At 42.9% G+C, this 20,674-nt stretch overlaps 1 protein-coding gene across 1 annotated transcript; it reads left to right on the forward strand.

Annotated features, from left to right (window-relative positions):
- Window positions 1–18,792: 18,792 nt before the first annotated feature.
- On the forward strand, window positions 18,793–19,533 carry LOC142492461 (taste receptor type 2 member 40-like). The gene has a single exon (XM_075595097.1). The coding sequence runs from the start codon at window positions 18,793–18,795 to the stop codon at window positions 19,531–19,533; it is 741 nt and encodes a 246-aa protein (XP_075451212.1).
- Window positions 19,534–20,674: the final 1,141 nt, after the last annotated feature.

Genomic DNA, 20,674 nt, shown 5'->3' on the forward strand with positions numbered 1-20,674 from the left:
TGAAAGTTGAAAGAGTGTTAATGAGATCAATGGAATCCCTAAGATATGAAGGGAGTTGGGGCACAAGTGGCTGTAAAAAAGAATCCACGTACCTAGATAGACCATCTCCCAAAGATCCAATACTAGAGATGATCGGTCTACCTGGAGGATTCAACAGGGATTTATGGATCTTTGGGAGATGGTGAAAAATAGGTACAATGGGATGTGAAACATTAAGGAAGGAGAATTCATTGTCGTTTAACACTCGCAATTCCTTTCCCAGGTCAATAAGAGTCAGATATTCTGCAAGAATTTTTTTTGTAGGGTTTGAACCAAGTTTCCGATAGGAAGTCTGATCACCCAATTGGCACGTGGCTTCCAAAACGTAATTGTCAACATGTTGAATGACTATGGCACCGCCTTTGTCGGCTTTTTTGTTAATTAGTTCTTTATTCCTCTTCAGATTCTCTAATTCAACTAGTTTTTTCTTGGACAGATTATTGAAACCCCTAGGTGAACAGGTGTAACCCCTTGCCAGAATCTGTAGATCCCTCTCTACTAGCTTCTCAAAGCTTTGAAGATAAGGTCCCTTATTATAGGTGGGATAGAATATAGATTTGTTCTTAAACATTGAATGTTGTGTACCCACCAGAAATAGAGAGGGATCTACATCACCTGGGTCATCGGGGTTTTGTGACACCTGCTCCTGTAGTAGGTCTTCAAGATCTTGTATAACAATTTGTTCTGAAAAGGATAAAGGACTCAAAGGAGGATTAATGTCACATATAGGATTATCAATCAAAACAGTGGTATCTGTCAAAGGTAAAGGTGCATCAGATTTGTTACAAAATAATTTTTTGAGAGATAATTTTCTCATAAACCTTTGTAGGTCTATTATAGTCTCGAACAATTCGAAGTTGTCACTAGGGACAAAATGTAATCCTCTATTTAGGAGAGTTAAGGCATCTGTAGACAATGGAATGCCTGGAATATTGATGACAATGTTATTTTCAGGATCTAGCGGGTCTTCTTCCTTTTGGAAGGGGTGCTATTTCTTCTTTGATCGTCTAGTTCTTTCCCCCCGTTTTTTGGCGCCTGATCATCTTCATAAGTGGATGAATGCGTGTAGTTTTTCTTTTGTCGCTGCTGCTCCTTAAGCCTAAACATCTCATCTCCTGATGACTCTCCTTTATCACTCTCCTCTCTCCTAGAGAATGAGACAGTTTGGTATCTACCATCACTGTCTGATATATCAGAAATGCTGGAGATCTCTTGGTGTCTACTCTTCAAAATGGACTTGGATGGACCATGTTTATTGAACTGTCCACCTTTTTTGTTGTAACCTGATTGACCTTTATTTGAAGATTGGTTCTGTCTAGAGTAATTTTTTGGCATATTTGGCCTCTGCCAGAGATAAATCTGATTTTTCTCGTAGTCACCTCGGTCTCTATTAAATTTTATCTGCTTTTTCAGTATCAAATCCTTCTCTAGGTCATTCACATTCCTTGTCATTTTCTTATCAAGATCAGAGAAACCTTCCTCATCCTGGAGTTTATCAAGATTGGATTCTAAATTCTTAATTGTACTCTGTAGGGACACTTTTTCTTGAACTTTTAATTGCACAATTAGTTCCATTAGTCTAAAAGAACAATCATCGAGGATTTTAATCCAGTTGTCCTGAAGCTCTTTGGTTTGAAAGCCAAAGGATGGCATTTTCTTAATCCTAAATCCTCGAGGAATTCTCTTAGCTAAAATATAGTTTTCTAGAGATATTATGTCCCATCCCAATCTTGTGTCAAGAGATAAGGTTTTCTCTAAGCGTGTGAAAAATATAGATAAGTCTGTATAATCATCGGTCGGAATAAAATCAGCTCCCTCAAAAAATGTCTTTGTAAATCTTCATTAATTTGTCTGGGTTTTTTTCATGCAACCAATGTATCAATAATCCACAAGAAACAGAACATATAGTCCAAGATTGGTGCAGCAGAAGAAATCCAGAGATATAGCAGATCTCATAACATTAAGGACATCGGATTCATGGTTTGAAACTTATATATAACTCCTTAAGAGCAGTTGACAATATTGTCATCCCAATAAGAGTTCATAAGCACGTGACTGCCAATTTGGCTGAAATCTTAAAGTGGGATTTATTGGGTAATAGGGGGACACAAGACCAAAGGCCATGTATCCCCTTTTCCCCAACCACACTCAGATAAAGTCACAGAACAATATGGGTAATGCAATAAGTAAAATATCAAAGTCCACTCACTGTTAATAACAGGTAGAAGGAGCAGGGAATCCATGTAGGCGTGCATCCATCTTGGCGTGGGAGCCCCAATGTGATTGTTGCGGGGCCTGCTTCTTAAAGCCTATCATACCCCAGGCTACGGAACCAGCAGAGAAAGAAGAGGAGGAGCCTGACCTCTCTACTAAAGTGAGTTATGCTTGTAATCAGTCTGTCCTAATTCCAGAGGACCTGTGTGTCCAGACCCATGTTGCAGACACGGTTCCAGACCCTCTCAAAGGGGACGTCCTAGTGGTAGAGCAGGAACCTCTGATGGCAGAACCTGCGGAGAAAGAGATGCCTGATGTCTCCACTCTGCCGGCCCACGCCGCTGCCAGTCACCTACCTCAGCTGTGGAGGTTGTGGAGGGGCCGTGTGCCCAAGTGAACATTCTAAACCCGGTTTCTGAGCAGGAATCACCTGCCCAGCTAATTATGGAACCGAGCGAACCATCGGCGGAGAAGAGCGCGACCGCAGTGGAGGTATCGGAGCACGGCAGCTTCGTGCCTATACCCACTGGTTGTATCGCAGAAGAACCTGGTGACTACCTTGCGGAGGATCCGATCGTGATATCCTCCGCGGCAGAGGTTGAAGCCCCATCGGTGGCGATGCGCCTGCTGGCGAACCACCCCAGCGGTGATACAGAGGAGACAGAGGAATCACAGGGTAAGGTGTCTATACCCCCATCTTCTTTTAGTGATTCCAGTGACTAACCGCTCGTGGTGATGCGCCTGCCGGCGGACCACTCTAGTGAAGTCACCGAGCCAACTATCTCGCCGGATACAGAGCCTGCTGTGTGTCCGTGTGCCCTAGAGGAGGTGTATCCAGATGCTGCGGACACTGCTGTGGGCCCGTGTGCCCTGCAACTGCCAGTCCGGCCTGCCATAGAGGTACCAGCGGTCCCAGGCTTGGGATCAGTACCTGCCAACAATGATGACAAGGGTGAATTGACTGCCCCAGGGGTGTTGGGTGTGAGCCTCCAGGTGACCGCAGAGCACGGTAGCTTCTTAAGTCTTGACACCAGGGTGAATGGCTCCACTCGGCATCGCATCCTGGCGGAGGTGTCCCCCTTAGAAAATAGCTGTCCAGTGGTGCGAGTGGACCAGTACCTACCGCCTATCATCCAGGCGAAGATAATAGCTCCTGATCTGAGTGTGAGCCCGTGCGCTCCAACCCAAGTGGTCCCAGGACTGGGATCCAATGCTCCCGAGTTTCCAGCAAGTAAGTGGACTGCCCCAGAAGTGCCGGGGACAGGTCCCGAGACAGCCAAGGTGGGAACTGACAGCATCCCCGAGGATCTGTTGGCCACCGTGAATCACGGCAGTGGTAAGGTATCTACCCTTTACCCCCTGCCGGGTGAACCCGAGACGGTGAAGAAAGAGACATTGTCTATTGCTCGCTTCCCCGTGGAATTTTCACCAGTTTGTAGGGACAAAGACTGTGTGAAGAAGGATTCAGGGAAGGTTGCCTCCTTTAAACCCAAAAAGGAGTGCTCCATTCACCATGTGGTGGACAGAGGCAAGAGACTGAACCTCCCTATCTCCCGTGAGATAAATCCGGAGGACCTGGCAAGGGTCAATACCCAGGACCCCTTACTATTTTTTCTACGAGGGGGAGGCGATGGTTTGGCGGTAAAGACTGTAATACCTGATTTTGAGTTCCAAAAGACTCACAGGAGTCAAAGTGAGAAACCCTCACTAAATCAGTTAGGGGCACTCCACTCTGAGACTCAGCTGGCCTCGGGTATCCACGCGAGTATGTTGGGTACCGGTGAACAAATGCATGTTGGGTGTGATGTACCGTTTGCAATGCATTTTTCATTATATAACTCTCTGTATGGTTGCTACCCAAGCGAGTCGTTGGGATTCTACGAGGGGGAGAATGTAGCCCTGGTCTATTTTCCTCCTCTGAGAGCCCCCTTGCAGAGTGCCGAGGGATCGCGGGTGCCGCCGCAGGCAGCGACGGACCCGCCGGTACAGCACGAAGGTGGGGGCCAGTGCAGGGAGCACATGGAGCGCTCAGAGTTCTGGCGGCGCACCTGGCTAGCGGGGGCCGCCATGACAGGTTGCACGAGCGTGCGCATTCATCGCGCAGGCGCAGTAAGGGTAGCGCACGCGGTCCCAATGCTAAAGAGGTCCTGAGTGGACTACAATTACCAGCAGCCTCTGGGGATTGCCCTTTCACCCACATCACGTGCAGCCAGACAGCAAATAGGGTTTTGCAGCTTCTCCTGTGGAGGAAGGCTACAATGTTGCGGGGACCACGTTTGGCAGTTGGAGCTGGGAGCAGGAAGGGGAAGGAAGGATGTAAGGAGCAAGTGGCTCCTGCACCAGGTAAGGATCCCCAAGTCCCAGGCAGGCCCCAATCCCTGTTAGGGTAATGGGTAGTTCTGAGGGAAGCCCCTAGGTTAGGGACTCTGCCCTTAGGTGTGTGAGGGTGCAGGCTTGTCAGTGTCACGGCTGGTAGTGCTGTGAGCGCTGACAAGTAGGCACAGTGAGTGCAGTGCAGTGTGTTGTTGCTGCAGGTTCCGTGTGCAGTGTGTTGTTGTTGCAGGTTGACTGTGTGTGTGTGCAGTGTGTCTGCTGCAGAGGTTAGGGCGAAGTTAGCCAGAGGGGACCCGGGTGGGTACGGGAGAGGTAGTGTGGGTGCAGGCGGTCAGTGACCCACCTGCATAGGATAGGCTACCCCGTAGGCCCTAGGAGTTTCCCCTAAAGCCATTCCAGGTTGCTGTGCTGTATGGACGGCCTATAGTATAGCGCGTGTCACGTACAGTAGTGCCAGTGATAGATAGGGACGCAGCGGACGCTGCGGTTCCTGGGAAGAGGTTTGGGCCCAAGTCGGGGCTCACAGAGACTATATCCAGGGTGAGATCGCCCTTGGCGGTCCTCATGCAAAGAACCGTTTGGGATCAGACGGAATCACCGAGCGAATAATCCTTTGTGAAGCGGTTGCTGATCCGAGTACTGGAGTACTCGGCAGGTACTATACAATCACAAGTGCACCAACAGGCCCTTAGTGTAATTGTGACTGCACAGTCACCCATATCCTTTCTCTGCCAGAGTGCGGGACATTGGGTGGGGATCCTATGGATACTGGGTGGGATCACTCGGTGTTGTGGGAAGCATTTGGTGAGACGCCTTGGTTATTAGTGTCTCCTCTGTAGAGGGACACCTGTTATTGCGTTGATGATATATGCGTTATATGCTGTTCCTAAGTAAAAGGTATTGGTTATCATACCCACGGTGTGCTAGTTATTTGTATGTTTCTTGCCCAGGGAAATCTCACGTCACGGGGATCCTGGGTAAGTGGAGGTGCTGCGCTATGTAAATGTGTAAGTATTACCCCAGGCTCCCAGCTAGCGGAGGCTCAGATCTCCTGGAGCCTCAGGTGTTATGCAGTGACCAGTAGTTCCTTGGGGAGGATTCAGAAAAAGGGCTACACGTGTACGAGGTGTACCGCCTGTGCCTATGGCGCTGCTGGAGCAACATTTAAATCCAATGTTACCTTCAAGGTCTATTCAATTAAATCTTTTATCAATTGCCGTTCAACATATGTTGTTTATTTACTTACCTGTCTCTGTGGCCTACAATATGTGGGGCGGACTGGAAGGTCCCTTCAAAGAAGAGTATATGAGCACATTTATAATATTAAAAAAGCCTTAACAACTCACAGTGTGTCACATCATTTTTTGATGTGTCATAACCAGGACCCTAAGGGATTGAAGTGTCAGGCAATCGAATCTTCCACTACCAGTTGGAGGGTGGGTGATAAGCTCAATCAGATCGGTAGGCGAGAAGCCTTCTGGATCTCTGAGCTTAGGACCCTCTTTCCGAATGGTTTAAACATCGACTTTGACCTAAGGATTTTCCTGACAAAATGAGAATGGGTTAAATTCTTTAATGTTGGTTAATCTGGATACAACTTTCCCAAAATCTGCCTGGTCAGGTCTCTTTTTTTAGTTGATTATGCTTAGGTTTGGTACCAATGCAATAATTAACAATTTTTAGTGTAAATGCATTTTTATTCATTTCTAATTGTAGTTGTTCATTGTGTCTTTTTGTTTTCTGTAGGGTTATTGTCATTAACCCTTTGTATGTCCCTGTTTAGTTAGTCCTTGAAGCTGTTGCTTTAAACTTCATCTGATTGTGGCTTTAGTTTGCACCAGTCACTGCCGTTTGAGGTGTACATATGGGCACTTCACCTCAACCAATTCAAACCCCTGAGGAAGTGACGTTATCATGAAATGCGTAGGGTCAGAGGTCACAGCGCCTTGGAAGTACCGGAAGTGCGTCACGCGGTGGATCCCCTCACAAGTACACGTGTAGGAGCGGTCCCTGTGTGGAGCTGCATCTACTGGGCTGTTTGCTGGGTTCCGTGCGGCCAACAGGAGGAGTGTACGACCACCCCCCCCCCCCCCTTGTGCAGGTGTCTGCAGAGGATTTTTCATCGCGCAGAGGAACTCGATACTGCCTGGTGTTCTTATGCTTGTATTTCCGGTCCTGTTGTAAACATAGCAAGAAGAGATAGAGGATATACCCCTAGCGATGCTAGCCAGGAAATGTCCATGTATTAGATATGCCAATTAAAACATTTAAATCTTCATAGTCTTTCGAAACAAAAAAACTTGTTAAACTCAGGTCTCCAAAAATCCACAAAAACTGTGATGAATATACACCACTGTGAAAATTCCTTGAACACCACTCTCTGTAGACTCCCAATAGCCTATAATAGGTATATCTTATATGGGAGTCAAGTGGTTGTATGGGAACTAGATGGTAATGAGAGTCACATAAATGGAGCAACATATAATAATAAAGTTACTCACTGATGACCGTGTGGAGATCCTGGTTCTGTCGGTGTGCTCCTACCAATGGATTTCAGCATGCAAAGAGTCGTGGAAAGCGGTGCAACTGCCTTGGAAAAACATATGACCAGTACTGCAAAAAGTCTAGGTGAAAAAATGTATTAAAGGCACATTAAAAACAGTAAGAGAACACTCTTACGCGTTTCGCGTGGTCACCCACGCTTTATCAAAGAGTAAAGTATACAAACCAATCGATTACATAAATACCCATAATCCCCTCCCTTCACTCGTGACGTATCGGCGCTATCATCCAATAGGAATCATCACGCCCCTTCTTTTCCAGAAAACTAATGTAATCAACCCAATTGCCAGCTGAAAGCATCACAGAGTAATGCAATTTAAGGAGGCGAGCAGAACCCTCCTTCTCTGATGACGTATCAGCACAATCCACCAATGGGAGCAATCGTGTCTCTTCTCTTACAGAGAGCCATAAACGTTAATTAACAGCTGATTAGAAACTATATATACAAGGAAGAAAGGGGATTTGGACAATCATAAACTGATTGGGGCAGGGTAAATATCCCCTGAAAACATACATATAAACCCACATATAATTCAAAAGCACTGTCCCACATGAAATATTAACCATTAAAACACTATCAAACTTGTAGTGATTTAAAATAAAAGAACAATTCCTGTAATATAAAGCCTCACAATATTTCAACAATATGATGACTAATAAAAAAGAAAAGAAAAAAATCAAGAACATAAAAACATATCCTCATAATCATAAATCATTAATTAAATGGGATATTATATATATCATGTGGAGACATATCAGAAGATATTGACCAATGCAAATTTGGTATCTGTAGGCGGACACTCACAGAGGTATGCAAGGGAGACTGATTATAGTGAAATTAAATAAGCCTTTTATTGCGCCTGTTTCCTTAACATCAGGAAACCATCCAAACAAGGGGTAAACAAAGCTTCTATTTACTTGGGAGTATTTCTAGTGAAATACTATGCAGTTCACAACTCCCTTAGATTAGCATGTCTCCCAGCCCCAAAACATATAGCAGATATAAGAAGTCTCATAAATGAAAGTCTTATCTGTTCCTTGTGGTTTGGAGGGAAAATCTTCTCTGTCCCTGGTTCAGCTCCCTTTTCCTCAGGGTGTGTCAGCATTCAGGTATAGAAGTTTTCCCTGTGTCTTGAAAGCAGCTCTGCTGTTTCTTCTGGCAGAGCTCAAGACTGTTTGTCTCCAAGTTCAGCTCAGGTGTGAGCTAAGGAGTCTCACTTCCTGTCTCAAAAGACAGGCTTTTCTAAGCAATCTAATCAGGCAGGTGGTGTTTGTTAATTGACTACCAGCAGTTAACCACCACACTGCTGGATTAGAGGCACATTACCTGAACAGGGATAACTCCCCTGTTACAGTATCCATAAGTGGTCTTAAACATTATTTATCAATATATTCATAAGATTTATTAATATAATAATAATGAGTCTCTTTCTCTAGAGGAATAATCCCATGGTTATTGTTTCACCGAACTCTAAACAACCATGGGTACTATATCAATGTAGTACATACGGTCCTGTTGTAAGTAGGTTTCTAGTTTTAACCCCTGATGACCCACCGCAACAGGCATCCTTGTCTTAATAAATTAGTTTTATTTCATCAGCTTCTGTGTTACACGTTCCATGTTGTGTGTTATAATTGTTTTATGTTTTATGTTTTTATGTAATATGTTTACAGTATACACTATGATTATTTTTTGTAATTTTTCCACATATCACGGATCCACTGAGTGAAGCCTGATTCATCATTGATTGAACTATACTTTGGACTCATTGGACATTTCATTCACTGTTTGGGCGCTGGTCTGTATTTATTTTTGTTGTAAAAGTTGTACAAGGGCAATCAAATTAGCAAAACTGGTTAATGAAAAAGATTGCAATAAATAGTAAGATCAACCCTAAAAAGTACCTTAAAACTTTAAAAAGGTAGCTAGATCACAACCAGAGAATTACAGACCTGTAAGCCTGAAATAAATAGGGTGGAAGCTACTAAGGGTTTAGTATGGAATAATATTCATGAATGCCTAATGGAAAACAACATTATTAGTAATAGTCAGCATGAATTTACTGTATGAAGAATCGGTTGTGCCAAACTAACCTTGTTAGTTTCTTTGAGGCGGTACAGTATATAGGAATTTAGACCAGGGTAATGTATTTGATGTGGTATTCTTAGATATTACAAACACTTTTGATATGGTTTCACAACAGATTAAAGTACAACATAAAGCAAATTGGACTCAGTAATAATATTTGCATCTGGATTGAAAACTATATAAAGGATATTCAACAGAGATTTGTCATAAATTGAACTTTTTTAGGTTGGGCTAAAGTTGTGAGTGGAGTACCTCAAGGATCGATATTGGGACCCCTGCTTTTAACTTATTTTATAATGACCTTGAGGTTAGCACAGTGAGAAAAGTCTTCATCATTGCAGATGACACTAAATTGTGTAAGGTTGTAAAATCAGAGCAGGATGTCATTTCCCTCCAGAAAATGTTGGATAGACTGGAAACTTGGGCAGGTAAATTGAAGATGAGGTTTAATACAAAAGTTTATACATTTGGGCAACAAGAATAAGCAGGCAGCTTACAAATTAAATGGGGTTAAATTAGGAGAATACTTGAGGGAGAAGGATTTAGGAGTGCTTGTAGACAGCAGGCTTAGCAATAGTGCCCAAGTCATGCTGTACCTGCAAAGGAAAACAAGATCTCAGGGTATTGTGAGATTATTATAAAGAAAGGTCACTCAAAGTTTGTATAAGACAAGGTTTGTTGTTTATTGTATTACAACAAAATAACCAGAAATATCACAAGCAAAATTGCAAAGATAATAAGCTAACGTTGTAAGCTAACAGCTGACAATTAACAATCCATTTCTAACTATGCAGAAATTATTATTCAGTATGCCTGTCATACTCAAAGATATTATGATAGGTCACGCCAGTCTCAGCTAGGTCTCGTCTCAGTGTGGTCTTGCCACTTCGGTTCTAATCAATAAGGTGTCACGCTGTCCTTATATTGTGTCTATTGTTTACTGCGTACGTGACGGACGTGTGATATGTGACCATCTTCTGTGGCTACTGACGTGTGTTACTAGCATTTACAGTTTGACCACAGCGTGTTTACAACTTGACCAACTTCTGCTTTTATGCGTAAGTCCCTGTGTCCTTACGACATATGTCTTAACAATACATCCTGTCCACTTTCTAGCAAAACAAAGAATCTTAGCTGCAAAAAATTCTAGTAACCTGATATTATTTCTAAGGCAAGAAAAAATAGCTAACATTCTAAAAGTATGCTCTAAGCTGTACTAAGACATATGATTATACTGTATATGTACCTGTAACCTATAATAATTATGCTATATACTGCACCGACACACTTTATTCGAGCAAATACCCAGTATGTACCTGGCAGATACCTGGAATGCGCCGCTCCTCACCTCTGACAAGCCCCGTTGCGTTTGCCTTCCCAGCCTGGGTTCATGCCTGGCTGACGGGCGGCTGATCTGTTAAATGATAATGATTAGGATTTAATAGGCTGCAATGCTTCGCGTGTCTACCAGATGGCATAAATTCATGAATTGTAATGCAGTATATATATATATACTGTGCAGTATTGCAGCCAGCGGGAATAAAATGCTTCAATCCCTGCCTGGAAAATAACCCAATATACTCGGGCAGAAAACAGTCACAAACCTCAATACACCCGGGTATACCCGAATTCGTGGGACTAGCCCCGCTCGAATAAAGTGTGTCGCCAGTGTATATCGTATGCTACCTGTAATCCATAACAGCAAGCCTCTGGCTGGGGATTGATTGCACCATCTCAATCCGTGCTCTGGTTGGTCAGAGGCTCCTTTTCCATAGTAAAGATAGCCACCGAGGGCTATATAAGGAGTGCTGATGATCAGAGCACCAGAAAATCTTGGGAGCTTAATGGAGAACATCTTTGGAGTTTGACAGAGTGTGGAGTTTGACGGCGATTCAACTGGAAGAATTTACAAAGTGGCTGCTGTGTGTCCAGTACTTTGTTATACCTGGAGAAGCGGACAGGGTAAGCCTACTGAAGCAGGCAGCCTGCACCAAGTGAGGCTAGAGTCTTACCCCAATTCCCCAATTGGTGAGTGTATGTCATAACTGTGTATTTTGTGTATTTCCTGGTTCTGCCAGAATAAACTCTGTTTATTCAATTACTTTGTCTGTACTTGGTGATAGTGATCCCAGAAGGTTTTTGGTGTTAAAGTACTGGTCTCCATGATACACGTCTCTTACAGACAGGTGAATCCCGGTAGTATTCACACACCACGAGTCCCATTAAAACGAAGGGACCCCACTGTGTTAATCCGATGGGCCATTAGTCTGGCCGCTGAAATTTTGCAGCTATGGGGAGAATGCTGTGCGGGACCGCCTGGCAAGTGACTCTTGGGGATGCATAAAGATATTTACATGTCGCAAATTATTGAGGAACCTATTAGGAGAAGGGCCATACTGGATTTGGTAATTTCAAACAATCTAGAAGTAATAACAAATATTAATGTCCGGAAACATTTAGTAAACAGTGATCATAACATGGTTCCATTCGAAAAAAATTAACAAAACCATATTACTTAAATTCAACAAAGACTTTAAACGTTAGAAAGGCAGATTTTAATAAACTGAAGGCTAATCTACAAGGAATATAGTACATTGGGATGATGTTTTTCAAGGGAAAAATATGGAAGGTATATAGACAGTCTTTAAAACATTGTTAGAAAAGCACACTTATCAGTGTAAACTCTTGAGTAATAAATATAAAAGGAACAAGTCTAAACCAATGTAGATAAATAAACAGGTAGGGGAGGAAATAAAAAAGAAGAGGCAGAAATGTAGATGTTTAAAGTCAGAAGGGACGGAGGCATTATAACAAAATTATAATGTAACAAAAGTTGTACAATCAAATGAGCAAAACCGATTCATGAAAAATGGATTGCAATAAAAAGTAAGATCAAGCCTAAAAAGTACCTTAATAACAAAAACTATTAACAGAAAATATAGGACCCTTTCAGTGTAAGATGAGCAGGCAAATTATTGGAGATAAGGAAAAAGCAGTGGTATTTTTTATTTGCCTCTGTATTTGCTAGGGAAGAATCAAATGTCATAGTAGTACTGTAAGAGGAAGCCACAACCTCCATATTAACAAACAATTGGTTAAATAAGGAAGAAGTTCATAGGCGGCTTGATAAAATTAAAGTAAGTAAGGCACCTGGCCCCGATGACATACATCCAAGAGTTCTTAAGGAGTTAAGTTCAGTAATAGTCAAACCATTACATTTAATATTCACAGACTCCATTTCCACAGGCTCAGTACCATAACATTGGCGTGAAGCATATATGGTGCCTATATTTAAAAGGGTAGCTAGTTCACAACCACGGAATTACAGACCTGTAAGCCTGAAATCAATAGTGGGGAAGCTACTAGAAGGTTTAGTATGGAATAATGTTCAGGATTGCCTATTGGTAAACAAAATGATTAGTTAGAGTTAGCATGAATTTATGAAGGATTGGTTGTGCCAAACTAACCTTGTTAGTTTCTTTGAGGAGTTACACTGGCGACACACTTTATTCGAGCTCGGCTAGTCTCACGAATTCGGGTATACTCGGGTGTATTGAGGTTTGTGACTGTTTTCTGCCCGAGTGCATTGCGTTATTTTCCAGGCAGGGATTGAAGCATTTTATTCCCGCTGGCTGCAATACTGCACAGTATATATATATATATACTGCATTACAATTCAAGAATTTTTGCCATCTGGTAGACACGCGAAGCATTGCAGCCTAATAAATCCTAATCATTATCATTTAACAGATCAGCCGCCCGTCAGCCAGGCATGAACCATGGCTGGGAAGGCAAACGCAACGGGGCTTGTCAGGGTGAGGAGCGGCGCATTCCAGGTATCTGCCAGGTACATACTGGGTATTTGCTCGAATAAAGTGTGTCGCAGCAGTATGTAGGAATTTAGACCAGTTTATGTCACAGGAGACCAGAATTTTTAACACCAAATATACCGGGATCATATGATTGAGCAAAGCAAGGAGGTAAAATAAATTGTAATTTATTCTACAAAAAGACATACACACAATGTTCCACAATTACACTCAAAATACACTTACTGGAATGGGAGGAAACAAAATAATTTGTTTCCAAAACAAAATCTTGAAAAATAGAGTTTTTAGGAGCAATTTCCCAGGAGCAGGAGTTGCTCGCGAAACGGCTTGAAAACTGTCCTCGGCCAGCAGAGTACTCCGATGGATCTGCTTTTTTCGTTCTGCCACTGCTATAAAGGCACTTGGAATCTTTGGATCTTACAAAGATTGATCACTTTTAAGAATCTTGGGGGAATCTTAGGTGAATCTGATTCCCAATGGGCTGCAGGGATTCTTATAGGGTTCAAACCCCTATACCTAACCAGTGCAGCCAATCTCTCTGTTTGAATAACTTTTCCCACCTATCCGGAGTTGCCAATACTTCAGACACCTGATGGAGGTGGCTTCTCAGTCTACTAAGGGAATGTGCGAACCTTGCACCTTTGCCTCGTAGCATATGAGACCCAGCCCCTCTATCTGGCGACACTAAGTCTGGGCTGGGCAGCCATTTGCCAAACTCCCCGGACTCCACACTAAGATGGGGTTACTTGGGTTACTCCTCCCAACCTAACACCTTAGTAGCTCTGAGCCTCTCAACTCAGGACCTCCACAGACATTGTGGCATCAAGCCAGCGGGATGCCTTAGAAGTTCAGAGCTTGATATCACACAGCTCATTTACATACATTCGAAGTGGAGTACTATGATAAAATAAGTGTTTCCCTGTCTCCGGTGTCCCGAATGAAATCCCAAATGTGCCTAACATGTTTACACAATTAAAATAGGGGGATTTTCAATCATCATTTTTTTCTGAAAGTTATAAAAATTGAGTTATGGGGTTTTATATGTGTAGCCAGGTCACCCTTTGCCCCTGCGACCTCCCTCGGAGCCTCCGTGGCAAGGACGCTCAGTGGGTACTGCCGGAGGCCAGCGGCAGACCCAACGGCCATTCCGGAGGATGGGGGCCGAGGAGGGAGCGCACCGGAGTTCAGGAGATCTCCGGCGGCTCTTGCGCAGGGCGCCGCCATGTTGCGCCGGTTCGCGCATGCGCAGTGAGCCCCCGGCGGCCCGAGATAGTCGCGCATGCGCAGGGCTAGCGAGCAAGTCCTGGCAGCCTTTAGAAAGTCGCGCGAGAGTAGGGACAGGTAGGGAGATGTTGCGGCGGCCAATAGGGGTTAGTGCAGGCAGAGGGAAGGCACGCACGCGGCCCCAATGTTATTACATGTGCCCCGGGACTACAATTCCCATAGGGCCTAGCGAGGGAGGCACCAGGTGCCTCGTAGGAGCCAATAGGGCTGCAGGACTGCCAGGAGGAGAATCAGATACATTTCGCGGGTTTTGCAGCTACGTGTCAGTCAGAGTCAGGAGCCCAAGGAAAGAGGTAGGGTGCAGGAGTCAGGGACTCCCTGCACTAGGCCAGCGGCCCTAAGGTCCAAGTTAGTCCTGAGTCCCCACCAGGTTAGTGAGTGTTGCCAGGGATAGCCTCAGGTTAGGGACCCTGTCACTCCCTGTAGTTATAGCTGGGGAATAGAAAGGGATTAGGGGGCTGAGTGTTAGTCTGCAGAGCGTTGCGGCAGGCATTAGTTGAAGTAAGTGGCATGAGACAACTGGGGCGTTCATAGCGGTAACCAGTCCGGGGAGCCATAGCCCAGGGTCCGTGTTGCAAGTGGCGTGAGGCACTGGGGGGGGGGGTTTCATAGCAGTACCCAATCCAGGGAGCCATAGCCCAGGTCCGCGTTGCGCATAGTATGAGGCAACTGGGGGGTTCATAGCGGTAACCAATCCGGGGAGCCATGGCCCAGGGCCCGTATTATGAGTAGGGTGGGTACAAGACCTACCTGCATAGGATAGGCAGCCCTGTATGCCCTAGGAGTTTACCTTAAGCCACTTAAGGATGCTGTGCTATAGGGACGGCCTATAGTGCAGTGTGTGTCACGTTGCTATACTATCAGATAGGGACTCAGCGGACGCTGCGGTTCCAGAGACGGAGTTCGGACCCACGTTGGGGTCCACAGAGAATATCTCCAGGTTGGGATCAGACGGAATCATCACACGTCTGACCCTTTGCGAAGTTGTTGCTGATCCGAGCACCGGAGTGCTCGGCAGGTACCATACAGTCATAAGTGCACCAACGGGCCCTTAGTGTAACTGTGACTGCGCAGTCACCCACATTCTCTCTGCAGGAGTGCGGGAAATTGGGTGGGCTTCTAAGGACACTGGGTGGGATCACCTGGTGTTGGGAAAGCATCCTGTGCGACGCAGTGGTAAGTGTCTCCTCGAGAGAGGGACACCGGTTATGTTGGTACCTGTCATGATATGTGTTATCTTATGTTCCTAAGTAAATAGTATTAGTTATTATATATCACTGTGTGTGTGTATTGATTATTAGTGATTGTCCTGCGAGGAACCACTCCCCCTCTGGTGGCAGCAATCGCAGGTGGAGGCGCTGCATCGTTGTAAGTGAGTACCCCTAGTATAAGTGCCCCAGGTTCCACGTGGTGGAAGCTCAGCCCTCCTGTGAGCCAGCAGGTAACGCACCACACACCTATGGTAACACTGTATGTTTCTCCGCTCCCACAGTATAATCTGCGATTGGGGGGGGGGGGGAAACCTGTTACATATGTTTCTCCCTGAACGGTGCTCACAGCAAGTTTCAGCACGCTAGGAGCTTCCTAACAAAAGTTAGCAAAAAGTCGCTTTCTACTCTGCTAAGTGCCGGACTTAGAAACATTTTCTCCCTTTAACTTACAGGTAAAACAGTTTTACATTAGACATCATAAACTCAGAATGTATGTTACTCTCGCCACCTTATACCTGGTGGGAGATACTCTGAACCCCACACTGGGTTCTGGGGGTTTGGGCTTATACCGGGGAACCTTTTGACTGGGATTTCTCCCCTGCCCGGTCTTACTGTTCTGGTTTGTGCTGTAGCAAATAGATCTGGCGGTGAGCCACAAACTGCTTTCTAGGGAGGATTTTGTCCGGTGGTCTGTGTCTTCATGTGTCCAGGAATCTGGGGGGATTCCTGGGTACATGTTTCAGGGTAACCAGCAAATCTGGCCCCCTTCTACCCAAACACACCCTGACAACACTTTACCGTAAAATCATCCCTGAAACTAACGCCCTGCGAATCTATGCTGGTGGGCACTCCTGGAAAAGTAAAACACACATACAGGTGCATCTTTTATTATAATACAGTTCACATGCCATAACTGGGTTGCAGAGCTGACACTTCAACCTTCCCAATTTAGCTCAGGGGTATCCAGCCGGGCATAATACCTTTATTATTGGCATGGGTACAAGTCACCGTCACGGGGTTATGCAGTTGATGTGGTCTACTTAGATTTTACAAGGCTTTTGATATGGTTCCACACCAGATTAGTGTACAAAATAAAGCAAATTGGACACAGTAATAATATATGCACTTGGATTCAAAACTAGTTGAAGGACAGACAACAGAGAGTTGTCATAAATTGAACCTTTTTAGGTTGAGCTAAAGATGTGAGCGGAGTACTCAAGGATCGGTACTAGGATCCATGCTTTTTAACTTATTTTATAATGACCTTGAGGTTGGCATATTGTATTGTATGTCTTTATTTATAGAGAGAAAAGAGAGAGAAAAGTCTCCATCTTTGCAGATGACGCTAAATTGTGTAAGGGTGTAGAATCAGAGCAGGATGTAATTTCTCTCCAGAAGATTTTGGATAGACTGGAAACTTGGGCAGGTAAATTGAAGATGAGGTTTAATACAATTAATGTAAGTTTATGCATTTGGGAGAAAAGAATAAGCAGGGGACATACAAATTAAATGGGGTAAAATTAGGAGAATCCTTCAGGGAAAAGGATTTAGGAGTACTTGTAGACAGCAGGCTTAGCAATAGTGCCCAAAGTCATGCAAAAGCTGCAAAGGCAAACAAGATCTTATTTTACATTAAACGGGCAATGGATGGCAGGGGAGTAAACATAATTATGCCCCTTTATAAATCATTAATAAGACCACAACATGAATATGGAGTACACTTTTGGGCACCACTCCATAGATAAGACATTATGGAAGTAAAGAGTGCACAGAAGAGCAAACAAATTAATAAAAGGGATGGATAATCTGCTTTATGATGAGAGAATAGCTACAGTAGATTAGATTTGTTTACATTAGAAAAGAGGCATCTAAGAGGGGATTTGATAACTATACACAAATATTTGGGGACAATGCATAGAGCCATCAAAATATCTATTTTCATCCTAACTATGTACCCAGGACACACTTGATAACGAGGGGTAACTGTCAATGTTTCCAATGTTTTCTGGAAAAACATTTTATAAATAAATAATTCATCCCAATGACAGTACCAACGACACAGGTTCCTTCCTTAAGGTGGGAGGAAATGAGTTTTCACCAGCAACAAAGGAAAGGGTTTGTTACGATAAGGGCAGTTAAAATGTGGATCTCATTACCCATGGAGAGTGTGATGGCAAATACACTAGATATCTTCAAAAAAAGGTTGGACATCTTTTTAGAAAGGAAAGGTATACAGGGATAAACAAAAAAGTAAACATGGGAAGGATGTTGATCCAGGGAGTAATCTGATTGCCAACATTTAGGGTCAGAAAGGAATTTATTTTTTCCCTTATGAGATATCATTGGATGATACTTCACTGTGGTTTTTTTTGCCTCCCTCTGAATCAATATACTCTAAGTACAAATATACGATAAAGAATCTTTCGTATAAATTTAGCATAGGTTGAACTTGATGGACGTATGTCTTTTTTCAACCTCATCTACTATGACGATATAACATAATGATTCAGCAATTGTTCAGTGGAGCTTAACATTTAAACAGAGAAGGTGGGAGTTGATGGAGGAGTGATGGAGGGTTATTGGGTGGAGAATCAAGAGATGCCCTAACTTTTTGACATGAACCAAGGATGTACCTTTTCTATTTATTTGAATGAAAAAAATATGGGAGCCAGTGAAGATATTAACTTGAAAGCAAACAAATAAAGAGTGATGGCTGTGGTTGTAATACATCTTTAAAAATACCTAATGCTAACTCAAGTGTAACATACACCTCATGCAAAACCTCCAATCCACAATTGTAGATTTGCATCATAATCAAACTAACTCCCAGAATGTGCGTGGGTAATGTAAATAACAAGGCTTGGTAGCTCTATATAACAGTGAGGGCAGCTTAAGTGGGAACCAAAGTCTGTCTGTCTCAGCCACTGACGGTATCTCGTGTCAGAGTTTCAAATCTAGTGATTTGTGAAGAACAATCAAGGTCAAAGGCAAGACAATGGATTTCCCTCTGCGTATGTGTTTCTTAGTCCTGCTGTGGATTGAGTTTATTTTAGGGATTACACTAAATTCATTTATTGTGGCAACAACTTGCATGGAATGGATGACATTTAAGCGCCTGGGTACCAGTGACACAATCTTGATGTGTCTGGGGTTGTCCAGATTTTTTTACCAATGGGGTATTATGTTGCATAATATATTTCGTATATATTTACCTGTACTATATTCGCAGATGTATTTTTATGTCATTTTTGTGGCTGTAAGAATGTTTCTGAACTTCTCCAGTCTCTGGTTTGCCACTATGCTATGTGTATACTACTGCATTAAAATCACAAACTACAACCATCCCTTATTGATCTATGTGAAAGTCCGGATCAACAAAATAGTTCCATGGTTACTTTTGGCATCTTTGCTAACTTCTCTGGCTTCCAGTCTCCCCTTTTGCTGGTATATTATGAATGGCAATAATTCAACAAACAGCCTCTTGAAAAACAGCACTGTGCAAGATATTATTGTGGTGCAAGATCATACCAACAAGGATATTGTGAACGGCTTAGGAACTTCGCTGCCATTCACCATATTTTGTGTTGCAACTTTCCTTTTAATTAAATCGCTTTGGATGCACACCAGACAGATGAGAAGCAGCGGCATGAGCATTAGAAGCCCCAGCTTGGACACTCACTTCAGAGTAGTAAAAAGTATGGTCTTCTTCCTTTTTCTAAAAATCATTTGTTTCAGTAGCATGACTGTGATATTTTTAAGGGTGCTGCCATTTGGAAGTCCTTGGTTGGTGTTCCTCTCTATTTTGACTTCTGCCTATCCGTTTCTGCACTCTGCGGTTCTGATCTTCTACAATAAGAAGCTCAAACAGGCACTTGTAGATATATGCCACAGAGCTGTGAAGTTTACTCAAAAACAGAGAATTTCTGCCAAATCCAGCACAGATTTCACAACTGGAACGTTTACATGGTAAATATCTAGATTGTTAAACAATATGGCAATTTTACTGACAAAAAAAGATGAATACAGGGTAAGATCCAAAGAAGATCCCAAAAGAATCCTCCACTAGTTTCACTCTATGTTTCTTTTACAGGTATTGTTCGGACTAGTAGTCCATGCATATTCTCAGTATATGTAATGGCTTACCGTTGTAGCTAAATCAAAAACCCAGTTTAAAATAAAAACAATAACATTTTATTACATCAAATTATAAGTGACTCTGTGGCTTTATTTACAGTGTGTATTGTTTAAAATCCCTATAGGAGGACTCAGATATAGCATATAGTATGCTGTTATAGTATACCTTGTTCCCTGTATATACTTTTAGCTATCCGCAATTGGTTACAGACAGTGTATACGAAATTATTGTCTTAGGTCAAAAGTACATTGTCAGACCCAGTAGCATGAGTATACATAGTTCTATGGTATATGATTATATACAGGAGAAAGTAGCCTCAGTATATATAAATAGCCATTTAAGTGTACATATATACTCTACACCTAGAAAAATACTTACCATATTTTGAGATGTCTAATTAGACATTAGCTACCAAACCGTAGACACACATATATATGTGTTCACAAGTCTATATCACTATATTTGGAGCTTTAAGCCTTCAATATACCTATAGGGATTTTAAACAATACACACTGTAAATAAAGCCACAGAGTCACTTATAATTTGATGTAATAAAATGTTAATGTTTTTATTTTAAACTGGGTTTTTGATTTAGCTACGACGGTAAGCCATTACATATACTGAGAATATGCATGCACTACTAGTCCGAACAATACCTGTAAAAGAAACATAGAGTGCAACTAGTGGGGGATTCTTTTCGGATCTTCTTTGCATTTTACCCTGTATTCTCTATATATTAATCCTCATGCACCATGTCACTTATACCAAAAAAATAGAAAAAGAAACTAAGGATGAGCTGTTTATTTCTATAATAATTTTAAAAAAAGATGGGAGTCTAATCAGATGAGAGAAATAATGGGTATTTGCCAGATAATATTCAATTCAAATGGACACAAAGAAACCAAGATACATTTTCTATTTTTCACACACTGGGTGTTAAATCTTTCTTACATTGATATGGTTTTTTTTTTTAAAC

The sequence above is a fragment of the Ascaphus truei genome, chromosome 4 (assembly GCF_040206685.1).
Source record: "Ascaphus truei isolate aAscTru1 chromosome 4, aAscTru1.hap1, whole genome shotgun sequence".
Classification (NCBI taxonomy): Eukaryota; Metazoa; Chordata; class Amphibia; order Anura; family Ascaphidae; genus Ascaphus; species Ascaphus truei.